Source organism: Cyprinodon tularosa, unplaced genomic scaffold, assembly GCF_016077235.1.
Source record: "Cyprinodon tularosa strain WSP-4 unplaced genomic scaffold, ASM1607723v1 ctg353, whole genome shotgun sequence".
NCBI classification, from domain to species: Eukaryota; Metazoa; Chordata; class Actinopteri; order Cyprinodontiformes; family Cyprinodontidae; genus Cyprinodon; species Cyprinodon tularosa.
Genome location: NW_024039067.1, coordinates 169,109 through 185,400, shown reverse-complemented (window position 1 = coordinate 185,400; position 16,292 = coordinate 169,109). Strand labels below are relative to the sequence as shown.

The window sequence follows — 16,292 nt, the reverse complement described above, 5'->3', positions numbered from 1 at the left end:
AACCCAGGACCCACTGCACCAGCATAGGGTCTGACAATGCATGCAAGGATTTCATCCCGATACCTAATGGCAGTCAGGGTGTCGTTGTCTAGCCTGTATAGGTCTGTGCGTCCCTCCATGGATATGCCTCCCCAGACCATCACTGACCCACCACCAAACCGGTCATGCTGAATGATGTTACAGGCAGCATAACGTTCTCCACGGCTTCTCCAGACCATTTCACGTCTCTCAAATGTGCTCAGGGTGAACCTGCTCTCATCTGTGAAAAGCACAGGGTGCCATCCTGGAGGTGTTGGACTGCCTGTGCAACCTCTGTAGGATCCAGGTAGAGCCTCATGCTAACAGTAGTAACAGTGACCCTAGCCAAATGCAAAACTGGTGAAAAGGAGTCAGAAAAGATGAGGAGGGGAAAAAATGTCAGGGGCCTCCAACAGTAAAACCATTCCAGTTTTGATGGCTGTCTCGTTGTTGCCCCTCTAGTGCACCTGTTGTTAGTTTCATTAACACCCAAGCAGCTGCTGCTTACTTGACCAAATCAATATCCCAGAAGTTTAAGTAACTTGACTCTGATTATAAAGTATTCCTTTAATTTTTTGAATAGTGTATAAAGGCTTGGAATCCTGTAGCATCATGAACACAACACAATTTAAAAACAACAGCTTCACCCCTACATGAAACAAATAATCTTTCATTACTGGGTCATTTTGAGACACAAATATAAACAAATCAACACATAACCAGTGTTGGGCACGTTACTTTGAAAAAGTAATTAGTTATATTTACTAGTTACTTCTCCCAAAATGTAACTGAGTTACTGAGTTACTCCACAATAAAAGTAACTAGTTATTAGTAAAAGTAACTATTGCGTTACTTTTGCGTTTCTCGCCGCCGTGACCCTCACCACCCGGCACCCAAAAACTCGCTGTGCGTTCCTAAAGCCACCTGCTTAGAGTGGACGACAAAATAACGCCGCTACTCCCATCACTGCACATAACCCATTGCTTAACTGAACCAGCCATCTCATTTTAACTCCAATAGAAAAACTGATCCTGTATGCTGCAACATTGCACAATAAAGTAAAAAATCTTGGTGTTATTTTTGTGATGCTGAGAAACTAGTCCATGCATTTGTTACTTCAAAGCTGCACTATTGTCATTCTTTACTATCAGGAAGTCCACAAATTGTAGTTAAAAGCCTTCAGCTGATCCAAAATGCTGCAGCCAGAGTTCTGATGAGATGAAAAAGAGAGATCAAATCTCTTCTATCTTATCTCCATTGCTGTTGAATGCAGAATAGAATTTAAAATCCTCCTTCTCACATATAAAGCTTTAAATGGCCAAGCTCCATCTGTTTTTTCTGATTGTTCCTTATTTTCCTAAAAGAGCACTACCCTCTTAGTCTGCAGGATTACAAGTGGTTCCTAGAATTTCTAAAAGTAGAATGGGAGGCAGATCTTTTAGTTATCAGGTTCCTCTCCACAAGGCAGACACCCTGTCTACTTTTAAGGCTAGGCTTAAAACTTTCCTTTTTGATAAAGCTTATAGTTAGAGTGGCTCAGGTTATCCTGAGCATCTCTATAGGTATGCTGTTATAGGTTTAGACTGCTGGAGGACATAGGGACCCCTATTTCATCATTCTGCTTTATTCTATCTCTATTCTCCCACTCTGCAGAATCTGTTCGTTCAATCTCTAACGTTCTGCTCTCTCTGCTTTTTCTCATAGTAGATTCATCTGGTCTTTTCCTGATTGGCTGTGACTCCATCCTGGAGAGAAATATCAGCTGTGCTGCTGCCATCATCACCTTTGTTTATAGGTGTTGGAGCTTGGCCTGTTTTTCAGGGAAGTCCTGTTTCTCTGACTGGCTGGATGTGCTCTCTTCATCCTCCGACATTGGAGCTGGCTCGGAGCTCGTCTGCCTGGCTGTGTGTTTCCTGGACGGGGCCGCCTTTTACAGCTGCTTTTTGTATCTCTGCTTCTGTCTCTTTGAACCCCAGTCAGCCTAATCAGATGGCCGCTCACACTGAGCCTGGTTCTGCTGGAGTTTTTTTCCTGTTTAAAGGGAGTTTTTCTCTCTACTGTCGCTATAAGCATGCTTAGTGTGAGGGATTGCCTTGTAGTCAATGAGTCGATGCAATCAACTGGTTTTCCTTAGATAGAAAACTGAATCAATCTGACTGGATGATCTGGTGAACTGTAAAGTGCCTTGAGATGACATGTGTTGTGAATTGGCGCTATAGAAATGAGCTGAATTGAAAGAAACACATTTGAGGAAAATGCTCATCAAATTCATGGTTGACTCTGAAATTACCAAATTAAACTATTGCAGTCAGCTTGTTGAAAACTACTAATGAAAGCCATGGTGCAGCCAGAGACAAGTATGGAACGTTTTTCACTTGTTGCAAGGTTTAAAAACCAACAGATTTTGTGGACTGTCGAAACTGTTAAATTCTGACTTAACTTCTTGTCTTTTACTTAAACAGTTTGAGCTCAAATATTAGTAGCTTTCTTTTATTTAATTCGCCAAGGATACAAAAAAAATGCTGTTCATAAGTTAGTTTAATTCTGTAAGTGCTGAGGAAAGCATTTCTGACAACTAAATAGAGCTTTCCTCAGAGTCAAAACAACAACACAGTGCAAACCAGGGCGACCATGCTTTTATTTGCAAGCGGTTCAAACCAGGTGCATTGTGGGTAGTCGAGTTTTTATTTTCTCTAGACGCCGACTGCTACCATGGCTACGGGTTTCCACAGAAACTACACAACCCACCCGCGCCAACTCTGAGGCCCCGGATGTCTACCGTGCCGGAAGAGAAGAAAGTCCTTTCCCAGCCATCTTGTGGCTTCATCTAGCGAAGTGCTCGCACCAAGCCTCGTAGAATCGGAGGAAAATCCTGCTGAAGGGGCGCCATCATGCCCGGACAAATGCAAGAAGGTTTTGGCTGCGCCATAACCAATCGGTTCGACCAGTTATTTGACGACGAGTCGGATCCGTTCGAGCTGCTGAAGCAAGCCGAAGTTAAGAAGAAGAAGGAGGCTGCGGTTCCTGGTGCCGCCAAGACAGCAGCGCAGGCTGCCAAGCAGCCCAAGAAGGAGTCCCAGAAAGAAAGGAAGGCCCCACTGACTGATAAAAAGGAGGAAACTCAGGTTCCAGTGCCACTCAAGAAAGATGGTAACATTTAGTCCAGGTTTTGGGTTTCTTATAGTCAAACAGCAGCAAGCTAACAGGCTAATTCGGTTATAAACGGGCTCGGTGACATGAGGTCAACTGAACCGCTTCGAGCTGCTTTGGTTGAATGGCATCAGCATGAAGGACATTTATTCCAACAGAATGGAGGCAGGCGGCTCGTTTAGCTCCTGCTACTCAGAGATAAACAGTTTGCGGCCCAGGTGGCTGCAGGCTGCCCCCCCCAGCGGGCCTGGTGGATCACAGAGCCTGACTCGCGTGCCCCATTTAACCCCTTATTCTGCCAACGAGCGACTCTAAGCTACCTGTTGCTGCAACCGCCGAATTTCATTTCTAATCGATTGCTTTATTAATCGTTAGCGTAAAATATGCTGCGATAATCGCAGCAGCACGTGCGTGAGGGAGCACGTGTAGGAACAAATAGGTCGACGTTAGTTTATTTCAGTTTCTTTTTGTTTTGGCGGATTTCTCTGCAGGCATGAGGAGCGGCGTCGCGCGGCTGGAGCTAAACCTCGTGGCTGGAGCCGCGCAGGGCGTGTTAGGTCTCAGCCTCCACTGTCCAGCTTCCTATTGGCGCACAATAAACACTTTGCACGCGGTCGATCAGCCACATGTCACTGACCTAATTAAAATATTTTATGGCCTCCATTTTGCTTAAAATGATCCACAATATGTGTTGACTTGTGCTAAAAAGTGAATGTAACTTTTGATGTTCGTGGTTAAACCGGTTTTAAAAGCTCCTTTGCAGGTAGTTTTTGATCACGTGGGGCTGACATGTTGGGTCATATTTATGTGCCTGAGAAAGGATGAGACAGGTGCAGTGATGGTGGACAACCAGCTGCTGTGTAGTGGATCTATTTCGGTATCTGGTGATTTAGTCAATGGGTGGGACTTGTTACCCTGGGAGGGTGTCTCCCAGTCTAGTTAGGGGGGAAACTGGGTCAGTAATACTCTGATTAGATCTGGTGAAATAACTGCCAGAAATATGAGGGATGCAAAGTTTAAAAGGGAGACATTTTGAATAGGTTCTACTAATCAAATAAGCTCCTCCTCCTTCTTTTTAGACACATTAATTGGGATTTTTTGCTCCACTTAAGCAGAACAATGTATCTTTGACTTGGAAGGTGGGTGCAGATCTAGCAGTCCTGCTGGTCATCTAATCACCCTCATGGGGTTCCTCCTAGGTGCTGGCATGAGGAGAATGGGCAGGAAACCGGAGGGCGAAGGATCCAGACCTCAGGGAGGCCAAGGAGAAGGGCGACCCCCTGCAGACAGACGCCCCGTGGACAGACGGCCGCCTCGTCGCTTTGAGAGGCCTCCCGGTGATGCTCCAGAGAAACCTGAGGGCGGCGAATTCTCAGTGGAGAAGTGAGTTTGGACTTGCCAGAAGACACATGTGACAAGAGGGGAAAAACAGGATTTTCTGATTCCCAGTCTGTGTTAGAAAGTAATTATGTGAAACTTGTATTAAAGTAAAATATATTCTGTTTTATGGAGCATTTTAAAAATCCATTGGTACTCACAAATGTCAGAAAATTGAAGTAGATGGTTATAAAACCCATGTGACCTTAATTTGAGAGCAGAAGTGGGCCAAAGGTGGAAATTTAAGTGAGCTTTGATTTATCAGATGAAATTCTAAATCAATCTGCCTTTATTTCTCCTCCTATAAATTAATCAAAACTACAAACTCTCACCATTTCTGGTCTATAAATGCAAGAGCCACCAGGATATACCTTGGTGTTTTCCAAGCTTAATACAATTCAGGTGAAGGTTAGAGACTTTGTATAAATGGGGGCCATCTTGATAGTTACTTTATTCTCTGTTGGATTAAAAACACAGGTTTCTCTACCCTTTAATTTTTTTTAACCAAAATTACTGTCTGTTGGATCTCACTTATATTAATATTGTTAGTAAAATAAAAGAAAATCCTGTGATTGCATGTAGCTATTTTTGCCGAAAAGTGTTAAAGACAATAAAAAAAGGGCTAAACATTTATATTGTCTATTATAAAGCAGATGAGTTGTCAGATATTTTATTTGAAGTTCTGATATGTATCTAGAGACGAATAAAGAAGGACAAGAATGAATATTAAGAGTTTAAATCTGTAGCTGATAGAATTTTAAATGATCTGTTTTTTTTTCTTTTGCACCCTAGTAGAAAAGGAAAAGTAAAACTCGATAAAAATTACGCCAATATCATCCTTCATCATTGTTCTACTGGGCTCTTTTCCCTCAGGCCTGTTGGTGATAGGCCAATGAGAGGACGTGGTGGCGGCAGGGGAGGCCGTGGCGGCAGAGGGCGCGGCGTGGGTCGCGGCGACGGATTCGACTCCAGAGGAAAACGGGAATTTGACAGACACAGTGGCAGTGACCGATCGTAAGTTTTACTTTGTGTTCTTCTCTGCGATGAAACAAAGATGTATCATTTTTTATTTTTAATGAGTGTTTTTGTTTTTGGCCATTTTGTGATGCAGCTCGTTTGATCATGATTGATGTTTTGGGGGGGCTTTTCTTTCCCTCTCCAGTAGTCTGAAAGGTGAGGACAAGCGTGGCGGAAGTGGATCTCACAACTGGGGCACAGTTAAAGATGAACTAAAGTGAGTTCTTGTGTAACAATTTGAATACTTTTAAAGTTGTCCTTTAAGTAAATTCTATGTTTGAGTTCAGATATGAAGGATTTCATTGATTTTTCTTTTATAATCTTTAGTGAGCTTGATCAGTCCAACGTCACTGAGGAGAACCCGGAGGGAGAGGAACATCCACCTGCTGACTCTGAGAACAAGTTAGTACCTGAACACCCCCAACCTTTCTACACTTCCTTTAAAATGATTCAGTGTTTAACCTCAGATGGTTTTGTTAAATATCTAAACAGCAGTAACAGGAGTTTGTAATGTGGATGCCCTGCGTTTGTGTGTGTTGAAGGGAGAATGAGGTTGAAGAACTGAAGGAAGAAGGTCCTAAGGAGATGACTCTGGATGAATGGAAGGCCATGCAGGACAAAGAGCGGGCCAAGGTAGAATTCAACATCCGCAAGGCCAACGAGGGAGCCGATTGGAACAAAGGATTTGTGCTTCACAAGTCCAAGGCTGAAGTAGGTCAACCGTTTGGTTTTAGTGTTATAGCTCACCTCACTGTCTGCTTTCTAAATAAATCCTATTTTCACAGTATAACTTTTGGGTCAAATCCCAGAATAGTATTAAGTATCTTGCTACCACAACAAATACCCCATTTACACTACTCTTGAAAACCCGATCCATGCCGAGACCGGTCCGAGCTCGGATCAGTTAACCAGGCCGAGCTCGGTTCTGAAGACCGTTTACACATCACGCTATCTCAACTCCTCGCCTCCTAGTGACCATCTGCGGTATTACTGCCAGTATTGAAGGAGGAAATCAAGCAGTTGGTGGCGGTAATGCACCAAAAGTTGTTTTCCAACCGCCATAAAACACAAGACGAAGGAGGAAATCAAGCAAATCAAAATGGCGGCGCCCATCACATTCCGAAAGTTATGCTTGAATATTATTGCTGTACTTCGGTGTTATTATTTAAAATGCCATTATTTAAAATGTTGCGTGGAGAAGATTTTGATGTTTATAGTTGAAGAAGAAGTTGTTCTTCTTCTTCTGTTTCCGGAGGGGCATTACTGCCATCTAACTGTTGAGAAATGCAATAGATCTAACTCTGACAGTTTTATCTCTTGACTGCAAATCATTAGGTGTTAATGATTTTAAACTTTCCTCACACAGGACAAGAAAGGCGATCTGACTGATCTTGACATTGATGATTCCAAGGTAAAACGTTAAACAGAAGTCGATGATTTAAACATGTTGGTTGTTGGGGGCGGGAAACATTCTTCTGATTGGTAAAACCTCTTTATTTTTCAACTCTAGCTTGATGATGAGCACCACTTCCGGAAGCCAGCCAACGACATTACGTCCCAGCTGGAGATAAACTTCGGAGATCTCGGCCGTCCCGGGCGCGGGCGTGGAGGACCGCGCGGCGGCCGGGGAGGCCGCGGCCGCGGGGAGACCCCTAGGCCAACTCGGGGTGGTGGAAGACCCGAAAGGGTATGTGTGCTGCGGCGAAACGCCACCTTCGGCCCATTTGGGTGATTTCCGTCCTAAATTAGTTTTTTCTTCCCCTCTCACTTTGCAGTCATCTACGTCTGTGCCGAACGTGGACGACCCAGAGGCCTTCCCAGCCCTGGCTTAAGCTCTGGCTGTTAACCCTCAGGCCTTCAGGAGCCTCCTGAGCACCTCCACTACGAGGCTTGCATGTTCCTGGATCCTTCAGCAAAGTCAAATGATGGCGAAGACTGTCATAAGGATGACACTCTGTGAGGACTGAGTTTTATTCAATAAAAACAAAACAAAGATGAAAAAAAAAAAATAACATAAAAAAAACATAAAAACAAAAGGACTTCTTGCTACTCTGGAGCAACTTATTGGTAGAGGTTTTGTACTTTGTAACAAAGTAGCAGGGATGTTTTCATACAGTATTTTTTTCAGAGGTTATGCATTGTCCATTAATAAAGTTTTGTAATTGCTGCTTGAAAATATGCATTTGAAAATGTAAGCATACCGATATCTTTTGGCGTGGTGAGTGCTGTTGCTTGTTCGCTTTAAGATTGGGCGCCGTGGAGCTCCACCAGCTCCGCCTCAACAGGTTTATCTGATTAATTTACAACTTCATTGAGATTTATGGGTTATTTCCTTCCTTTAGCACTGAGATATTGTTTTATATTTTATAGAGGAGGTCTGTTCTATGATCTTCAGCCTGTAAATCTCAACTATTTTCAGAGTCAAAGACTATTTCCCATGGTGCACATGAAAAACACTGGGATTCGAAGAGATGCTGCCTTCAATAGAAACAGAAAGGCAGTCGATCTAAAGTTTCATTTTGTTTTTTACTGAAATGTTCTTAAAAGCAGGTCATTTTTGCAGAAGACATTTGGAATACCTCTAAATTTTAATCTTAAGTTTAAAAGGCTATGAAGCATTTGTATTTTGTTGTATCAGAAGGATAATAGTCAGAAATTTCTGCCTCCGATTCTCCTATTAGGTCATCAGCCATGTGCAAGTCAGTTGCTGCCTTCCTCTTGATTGTGAGACGAGGAGGTGTCTTAACTCCCCAACACAGACAGCTGAGATGAGACTGCTCTGACCCTCTTTCGTTTACACACTCCACTCAGCATCCTTCTACAGATATAAACTCTGCTCGGCCTTGATTTGTTTCAGTCTGTGCTGATGTTTTCCTCTGCTGTTGACTTGCTCTGTAGCTTCCATGATGGCACCATTGCATAATTGCTCTGAAAGAAATACAGTTGTCATAGTGTGGGACAACTGAATTGCTCTAAAAATGTGTGAATTCTAGCCCTGCTATTAGGCCTCTGTCGGTAAATAAAGGTGGTCAACAAAAGGTCTTTTTTTTTCTTCACTGGGGGTTAAGAACTGAAAGTTGAAATCTTAAAATTAATGCATTTATGATGGTTTCCTATCCTAATAATTGCCACAGTGAGATTTTTTTTTAGATTTTTAGTGGAATAACTTTCCCCAGCTTCTAGATTGTTGAGAGAGAGCCGGGGGGTGGGGGCGTCAAAGGAGCATTTTTTTTTTTTTTTTTTTTTACTTTTCCATATTTGGACACAGCATTGTTTCTTTTCCTGTTCAGCTCCTAGTTAAATTGTCAGCTGCCTGACTAAATAACAATCATTGTGGAAAGCTGACCGACCTTCTTGCGCAAAGAAAGGCCTCAAAGAAAACCAGAAAGCCAAATAAATCAATGTTGACTTAAAAATATTACAGGCATTTCCAGGTATATGAAGGAATAAGTGATGCAATGTTAAAGGTTTTATTGTGCAGCTTCTTCAAAAGTAGCTACCATATGCATTTGTGCAGCTTTACTAACACATTGGCTATAGTTTTTTTTTTCTGAGGTGTTAAACGCTTCATTTTCACAATGTTTTCCTTGCTAAGTTTGGAGCATTTCTCTAGGATTGTCAGTAAGATGCTTGATTTAAGTCTTAAGTGGAGGCAAGTGTAATTCTCTTCACCTTATATCTAGAAGTTTATCTGTTCTCAGCATAGTTTGGAAGTGTCCTATTAGTTGCAGGGATCCTTAAATTAGGAACAATAAGGAAGCTCAACTATAATAGCTGGATTTGTTTAAAGAAACATTCATTCTGCGATCAAGGTGAAACAAATCAACCTTCTCTTCCTGAAGTGCCAGCCCGCCCTTAGGGATGTCTGTCATCAACTCTGCTGTTTCCTAATCGCGGCCTAAGTGGCAGTTATAAGGTCCAGAACTGGTATTTCTAGTGGAGAGGTTTAAACTGCTATGCAGACTGGGACACATTTTCTTAAGCAATCCCTTGTCTCTGTGACGTGTTGGGCTATCACAGTGTAAGGGTCCCAGATTATCATTAAATATTAGCAAGGCATCCAAAGGTGGTTCAGAAACATTCATCACACCACTGTGCCACCATCAGAGATAAACTCCGAAGGGAGTTTTAATCTATGCTTTTCCATGAATTAAAATCAGTTTATTTATATAGCACTAAACATGTTATCTCACTGCTGAGACAGACAATTCAGTTAGATTATACAGTCAGATTGTTTAAAGGGTTTCTAAGGAAAACCAGCTGATTGCAGTGAGTCATTGGCTGCAGGATTTGCTCCTTCTGGAAAAGCATGTGGTAACACTAAACATTTGCTTGCATTGTTTTGTTGACTCTTAGCAATCCCTCACACTCTCAGAGATTGCAGAACTCCCTTAAAAGCTACAGTATGGGATTTTTTAGCAACATCTAAAGGTCAGACTGTACAGACAGAACTGCTCCCTCATCATTTCTCCCCCTCCAGCAATACATAAAATCATAAATTGAACTTTATTGGTTTCAGAGTGGAGAAATTAACTCTGCATTTAACCCATCCCCTTTGGGGAGCAAAGGGCTGCCGCTGTGCAGCACCTGGGGGTTAAGGATCTTGCTCAGAGAGCCAGAGTGGCAGTCTTTGGAAGTGGGTTTCAAACTCACAACCTCAGATTTCCTATCCACTAGGGCGCCACTCCCACTGGTCATTAACATCTCCGCTGTAGAGGTGGTCAGCAGCACCAAATTCCTGGGGGTGCACATCACAGACACCCTCACCTGGACTGGAAACACCACCTCACTGGTCAAAAGGGCACAAAAGCGCATGTACTTCCTCCAGAGGATGAGGAGAGCCCACCTGCCCCCACCCATCCTCCCACCTTCTACAGAAGCACCATAGAGAGCGTTGACCAGCTGTCTCACTGTGTGGGGTGGAGGCTGCAGCGTCACAGACTGGAAGAAGGTGAGAACAGCAGAGAGGATCATGGGGCTCCTCTTCTCTCCATAAAAGACATTTCATCCCAGCGTTATGTGTCCCGAGCCCGTGACATCATCAATGAGCCCTCAACCCCCCACCATGGACTGTTCTTCCTGCTGCCCTCTGGGAAGAGGCTTCAAATGCAGGTCCAGGAGGTTCCAGAACAGTTTCTTCCCCACCGCCATTAGACTGCTGAATGTTATATGAAATCGGTAAAAAAAAAAAACCTGAATGTTGGAACTGTAGCTATACACTAGTATGTTTACATCATATTTTTTTTCATCACAGTGTTTTTATCACTGTTGCTTACCTTTATCAAGGCTGCACTATAAAAAATGAAAAAGTTTAGAGAGCTGTACTAAACAAAATTTCTTTTTGTATATACACTGGAAAAAATCTAAATCTAAATACGTAATTTTTTACTTAAAATAAGTGATTTTTTTTCTTGAAGTTAGGTGGTGAGACACTTTGCCTGTAGAACAAGTCAATTTGCATTTAAAATAATAAAAAAAACCAATTACATTGTCTTATTTCAAGTGAATATTATCTAATTATCTTATTATATTGGCAAATAATCTTATTTACCGGTTCAAATTGAGGGGAAATACACTTAATTTAAGAAATCTTTATTTATTTCTAGATCGTTTTTGCAGTGTATACTTGTGTTTACAAAATTAAAAAATAAAATCTATCAAAGTCTAAGTCACACTATAGGGGCCTTCATGGTACAAAATGGCTTCAGCAATGTTTGCATCACCTGTCTTGTCACGTGATGATGAGGTTTATTTATGTGGATGATTTTATAAATTGTATTTTTCTGTAGGATCTATATTTAATTGAGGGCAAATATTGTGTAGCCAAATGTAACCAAATTATGTAGCCAGAAAATAATTTTGTGTAAACCTACATGGCCTGTGTTGTATGAAAAAAATCTTAATTCTATATGTTTTATTTACAGGTCTGAGGACTACATGTAAAGTTACTGTTTTGAGTTTTAGGAGTAAACTCAGAGTACCGTCAGTCCTCATTGCATGTGATTCATAAGGGACTTTGCTGAATAAAGGAGAGTAACAGCATTCCTCTGCTTGTTGCTGCCATCTATTGTTCACTACTGTCTCAGTTCAACTCTCTATACTCACCAAAGACACATTTCAGCCTCATGGCGATCCCTAGTCAGTAGTCTGTTTTCTCAGCTCTGCACAGCCTTAGAACAAAGATGTCTGCCCTGTAAATTTGAGACCTGCTCCTACGTAATTATATATAGAAATTTCCTAGGCAATGGTAATGCAAACATAAAGGCTGACAGGTTTTCTTTGTAGATTATAATGAATAACAAAATCAGCCAATCCCTGTAATCAGTCCACATTACAGCTTTAAATGTAAAGACACCTCCAGCAGAACCAGGCTCGGTGTGAGTGGCCTTTTGCCAAGGTCGACTGGGAGTTCAGGAGTCGGTTTTAATATCAAAGGGATGATAGTTAGTCACAGTAAAAAGCTGAATCAACAGCTTTATCTAGGAGAGAAACAGGACTACAGACAAAAAAACAAAAAAAACCCACAGGCCCAACAATGTCATCTATAATTGAAGGCGCTGATGGCAGCAGCTGGTATTTCTCTCCAGGATGGAGTCACAGCCAAACTGGAACAGACCAGATGAAGAAACTATGATGAGAAAAAGCAGAGGGAGCATAAAGTTAGAGTTAGTTTTACTAACAAATACTGCAGAGTGGGATAATAGAGATAGAATGAAGTAGAATAATTATGTAAACTGTGTCCTCTACCAGCAGGGGCGGAGCTAGATGGGGAGCCAGGCTTAGCCAATCATTGGCCACCCTTGTGGCCACCCCTACCATTTTTTCCAGATGGTGGCAGCAGTAATGCTCTCAAGTGGAATATTAAAAAGAAAAATGTTGTGGTTAATTATACACATAAATATACTAACATTAAAAATGATAAGTACAGAATTGACGCTCTTTTCAGAACTAGATTCTATGTTATATGGCGTAAAGAGAAAATTATTTGTCTCTGCAAGCCATCTAAGAGTCTTCAATGCAATTAAAGATAAAATAAAAATTTTGATAAAATGTATCAAATAATCAATTTATGTATTTATGCTTGTAAATATCAATTGTACGCAGAATATTTATGAATAAAAGTAGGTGACTAATGACAATGGAAGAGATTTACGTCCCAGAACTCAAAACTATGCCTGCTATCTAGAAATTACAGATGTCTAAATATATGCGTCTATCTGTTAGCAAAGGCTGTAGGAAAGTATAGTTTGTCTTTATTTCGAAAAACATGGATGTTTTTCTCATTTATTTTCCTGTAGGAACAGTGTAGATTGACCCTGAGTTTCTGGTGCCTACCCGCTTTCGACCCGGTTCAGATGCCACCCCTCAGTGTACAGTGGTTATTGCCTGGCCACCCTTATAAAAAATTTCTGGCTACGCCTCTGTCTAGCAGCATAATCATAGATGGCTCAGGATAACCTGAGACCCTCTAAAAGCTTTAGAAAAAAGGAAAGTTTAAAGCCTAGTTTCAAACATAGACAGGGTGTCTGCCTCATGGACTAAAACTGGAAGTTCAAGGCTCAGTTCTAATTGAGTGGTTTATCGAAAAACACATTTTTTCTTTTGTAATATTCTAAAGAAGTAGTCCAAGACATAGGAAACAGTTATATTCCGTATTCCTAGATCCCATAAACCTCAGGTTTTTTTTCTTTCACTTTGAGGCACAAGATCCATGTCTCTGGTGGATTTATTTAACCAGTAGTTTTTGTGGATTTGATTTTAAATAAAACAATTGGCAAAAATGGTGCTTAATGGTGCCAAAATTAAAGAAAAATACTGTTAAATATTCCATTTAAAACATTATGGTACAAAATACTGCATCTCTGACATTTCCATCTTTCTACACCCTTTGGGCATAGGTTGCATTGTCCTTGCTTGTTGCAGTGAAGAAGCCAGTGTCCCAAATGACCGTTGCACTCATCTGACAACGGTTTCAATTATGAGGGTCTTGGGGTGTATTTTGCTTTTATTTATTTTATTTTTTTACAGGCGCTGATGAATGATGGTCGGCCAACTTTGGATACTACCTCATTAGTTTTGGTGAAGCTGTGGGCGACTGCCAGTTAGAACTTTTGAGAGATATATTTCTGGTTGAGTCCCTTTTTAGACTGGCCGGGAATTTTAAATGCATGAGTCAAGCTTGCATCCAAGTCAAGAAATATCCAATCTCCCGTACTTAGCAAAGGACTTGTACAGGTATACCAACATTTCAGAACAACATATTCCTCACCTTTGCTCATTATAACCTTTTCCAGCAGTTCTTATGAGGAGGTTGTTCATCTGTTTCATGAAACAACCTCTTCCTCTTCATGGGATTAGAGATGTTGGTAGAATATTCTGCTAGCTTAGGCTGATAACTGGGATGCAGTTCCATAATTATTAATCAAAGCTGCATCAATCTTGAGGATTTCAAAGTACGACGGCCAGAGGAATTTAAAAGCTCTCAACTTCTTTCAGGGGAACCAACATTAGAACACAAGCTAATGATATTTTAGTTAAAGGGGCACTACTATTATGTCTAACTTTATCATTAAACTGTTAATTCACTATGAAAAGTTCTTTCAGCATATTCATCCTGTTCTAACACTTTAAACATCACGTTAACAGAAACAGCTACACTAGATGGTTTCAGTGAGTCGATTTTATATCAAGTTATTAGTTTAATTATATTACAATACATTTCCTATCCATACCATGAGGTGACGGATCAACTGTTTGGTCAAAAACCTTTTGAAAAACATTTTAAACATAATTTCAGTTTTTGTGCTGCATCAACGGTGATAATTATGTTTAGTAAAGTGATGATCAGAACATGTAAATAAATAAATAAAATAGAACTATACCTTCTTACTGGTGAATCACTGGTGTAATGATTCCAATTATTGTGTTTTGACTTCATGGTCAAAATGGAATAAGAACCTAAAATTTACAGTTCCATCTGATGGATTATTTTAGCACTACACAATGGAAGTGAATGCCATAAATGGCTCAATAAGTCTGAGTTAATTTTTAATTAATGTTTGAAGTAGCTGAGGAGGTTTTCTGAAAAAGCTATAAGTCATAAAGTTTGGGTGAAACTGGTCTATCTTGTCTGGGGATTTTCTGGACAATCAAGTTTTTATATTGATGTAAAGAAATTTCTATTTTCTTCGTGGAGATCTGCATTATTAATATATTGCTACCACATTTCTGCATGACCAAGCAGACCTACAGCGTTTCCTAACTTGGTTCTTAATGAAAAATTTTGACAACTATACAAGAATTCAGCTTTTTAAAATGTGTTTATGCATTATTTATATCAAAATTAATCTCAAGGTAGTTTACCAGATAAACAGACCAAGTTTATTTCCATTTATAAAGAACCCAATTCATTTGAAATGATGGTTCTGTCTATCCAGTTATCTAGTCATATTTAGATCAGATTACATGTTGGCAGGTCCGGTCCAAATCAGAACAAAGTGCAATCAGGGAAAGATGGGCACCGTATTTTAATGTCATTTGGTTAAAAAGTAGTTTGCAATGATGAAATGGCTCCTTTAAACTTGAAACTATGTTCTCTATTTAGCAGGGAGCCAATTAATAAAAGTTTTATGGGGTGAAATAAGATCTAATCTTTTCAATTCATTTCAGTTTATTTCTATAGTGCCAATTCAAAACATATCGTTCGATTCAAAGTCGTTTTTATTCAAATTGATTCAAAGTTTTCTATCTAAGGAAAACCAGTTGATTGCATCGACTCATCGAATCAAATGCAATCCCTCACACTAAGCATGCTTGTAGCGAAAGTGGAGAGGAAAAAGTCCAAGCCAGGCAGACGAGCTCCGAGCCAGCTTCCATGTCAGAGGATGAAGAGAGCACATCCAGCCAGTGACAGTCAGAGAAACAGGACTACACTGAAAAACAGGCCAAGCTCCAACATCTATAAACAAAGGTGTTGATGGCAGCAGCTCAGCTGATATTTCTCTCCAGGATGGAGTCACAGCCAAACAGGAACAGACCAGATGAAGCTAAAATGAGAAAGAGCAGAACGTTACAGATTGAACAAAAAAATTCTGCAGAGTGGGAGAATAGAGATAGAATGAAGCAGAATGATGGAAAAGGGGTCCCTATGTCCTCCAGCAGTCTAGGCCTATAGCAGCATAACTATAGAGATAGCTCAGGATAACCTGAGCCACCCTAACTATAAGCTTTATCAAAAAGGAAAGTTTTAAGCCTAGCCTTAAAAGTAGACAGGGTGTCTGCCTCACGGACTAAAACTGGTAGTTGGTTCCACAGGAGAGGAGCCTGATAACTAAAAGATCTGCCTCCCATTCTACTTTTAGAAATTCTAGGAACCACTAGTAAACCTGCAGATTGAGAGCGAAGTGCTCTGTTAGGAACATAAGGAACAATCAGATCTCTGATATAAGATGGTGCTTGGCCATTTAAGGCTTTATATGTGAGAAGGAGGATTTTAAATTCTATTCTTGATTTAACAGGAAGCCAATGAAGAGAAGCCAGGATAGGCGAGATATGATCTCTCTTTTTAATTTTCATCAGAACCCTGGCTGCAGCATTTTGGATCAGCTGAAGGCTTTTAACTACAGTTTGTGGACTTCCTGATAGTAAAGAATTACAATAGTCCAGCCTTGAAGTAACAAATGCATGGACTAGTTTCTCAGCATCACCCCTGGACAGGATATTTCTAATTT

General features: G+C 40.7%; 1 protein-coding gene across 4 annotated transcripts; it reads left to right on the top strand.

The window, feature by feature from the left end:
- Window positions 1-2,803: 2,803 nt before the first annotated feature.
- On the top strand, window positions 2,804-8,600 carry serbp1a (SERPINE1 mRNA binding protein 1a). Of its 4 annotated transcripts, none has more exons than XM_038295341.1 (9): window positions 2,804-3,168; window positions 4,368-4,551; window positions 5,419-5,559; window positions 5,711-5,779; window positions 5,890-5,964; window positions 6,102-6,273; window positions 6,929-6,973; window positions 7,073-7,249; window positions 7,338-8,600. In XM_038295341.1, exons 1-9 carry the CDS (start codon window positions 2,910-2,912, stop codon window positions 7,392-7,394), a joined length of 1,179 nt encoding a protein of 392 aa, XP_038151269.1. In that variant the 5' UTR covers window positions 2,804-2,909; the 3' UTR covers window positions 7,395-8,600. The 4 variants fall into 4 exon arrangements, with proteins under 4 accessions (XP_038151269.1, XP_038151267.1, XP_038151270.1 ...); XM_038295339.1 differs by having other exon boundaries at window positions 2,805-3,168; window positions 5,708-5,779; XM_038295342.1 differs by having other exon boundaries at window positions 2,806-3,168; window positions 6,105-6,273.
- The last annotated feature ends 7,692 nt before the right edge of the window (window positions 8,601-16,292 follow it).

Coding starts and splice junctions, on each gene's coding strand:
- serbp1a (XM_038295339.1), top strand. CDS start 2,910: ATGCCCGGACAAATGCAAGAAGGTTTTGGCTGCGCCATAACCAATCGG. Junction 4,552..5,418: donor GGCGAATTCTCAGTGGAGAA/GTGAGTTTGGAC, acceptor CTTTTCCCTCAG/GCCTGTTGGTGATAGGCCAA. Junction 6,974..7,072: donor TTGACATTGATGATTCCAAG/GTAAAACGTTAA, acceptor TTTCAACTCTAG/CTTGATGATGAGCACCACTT.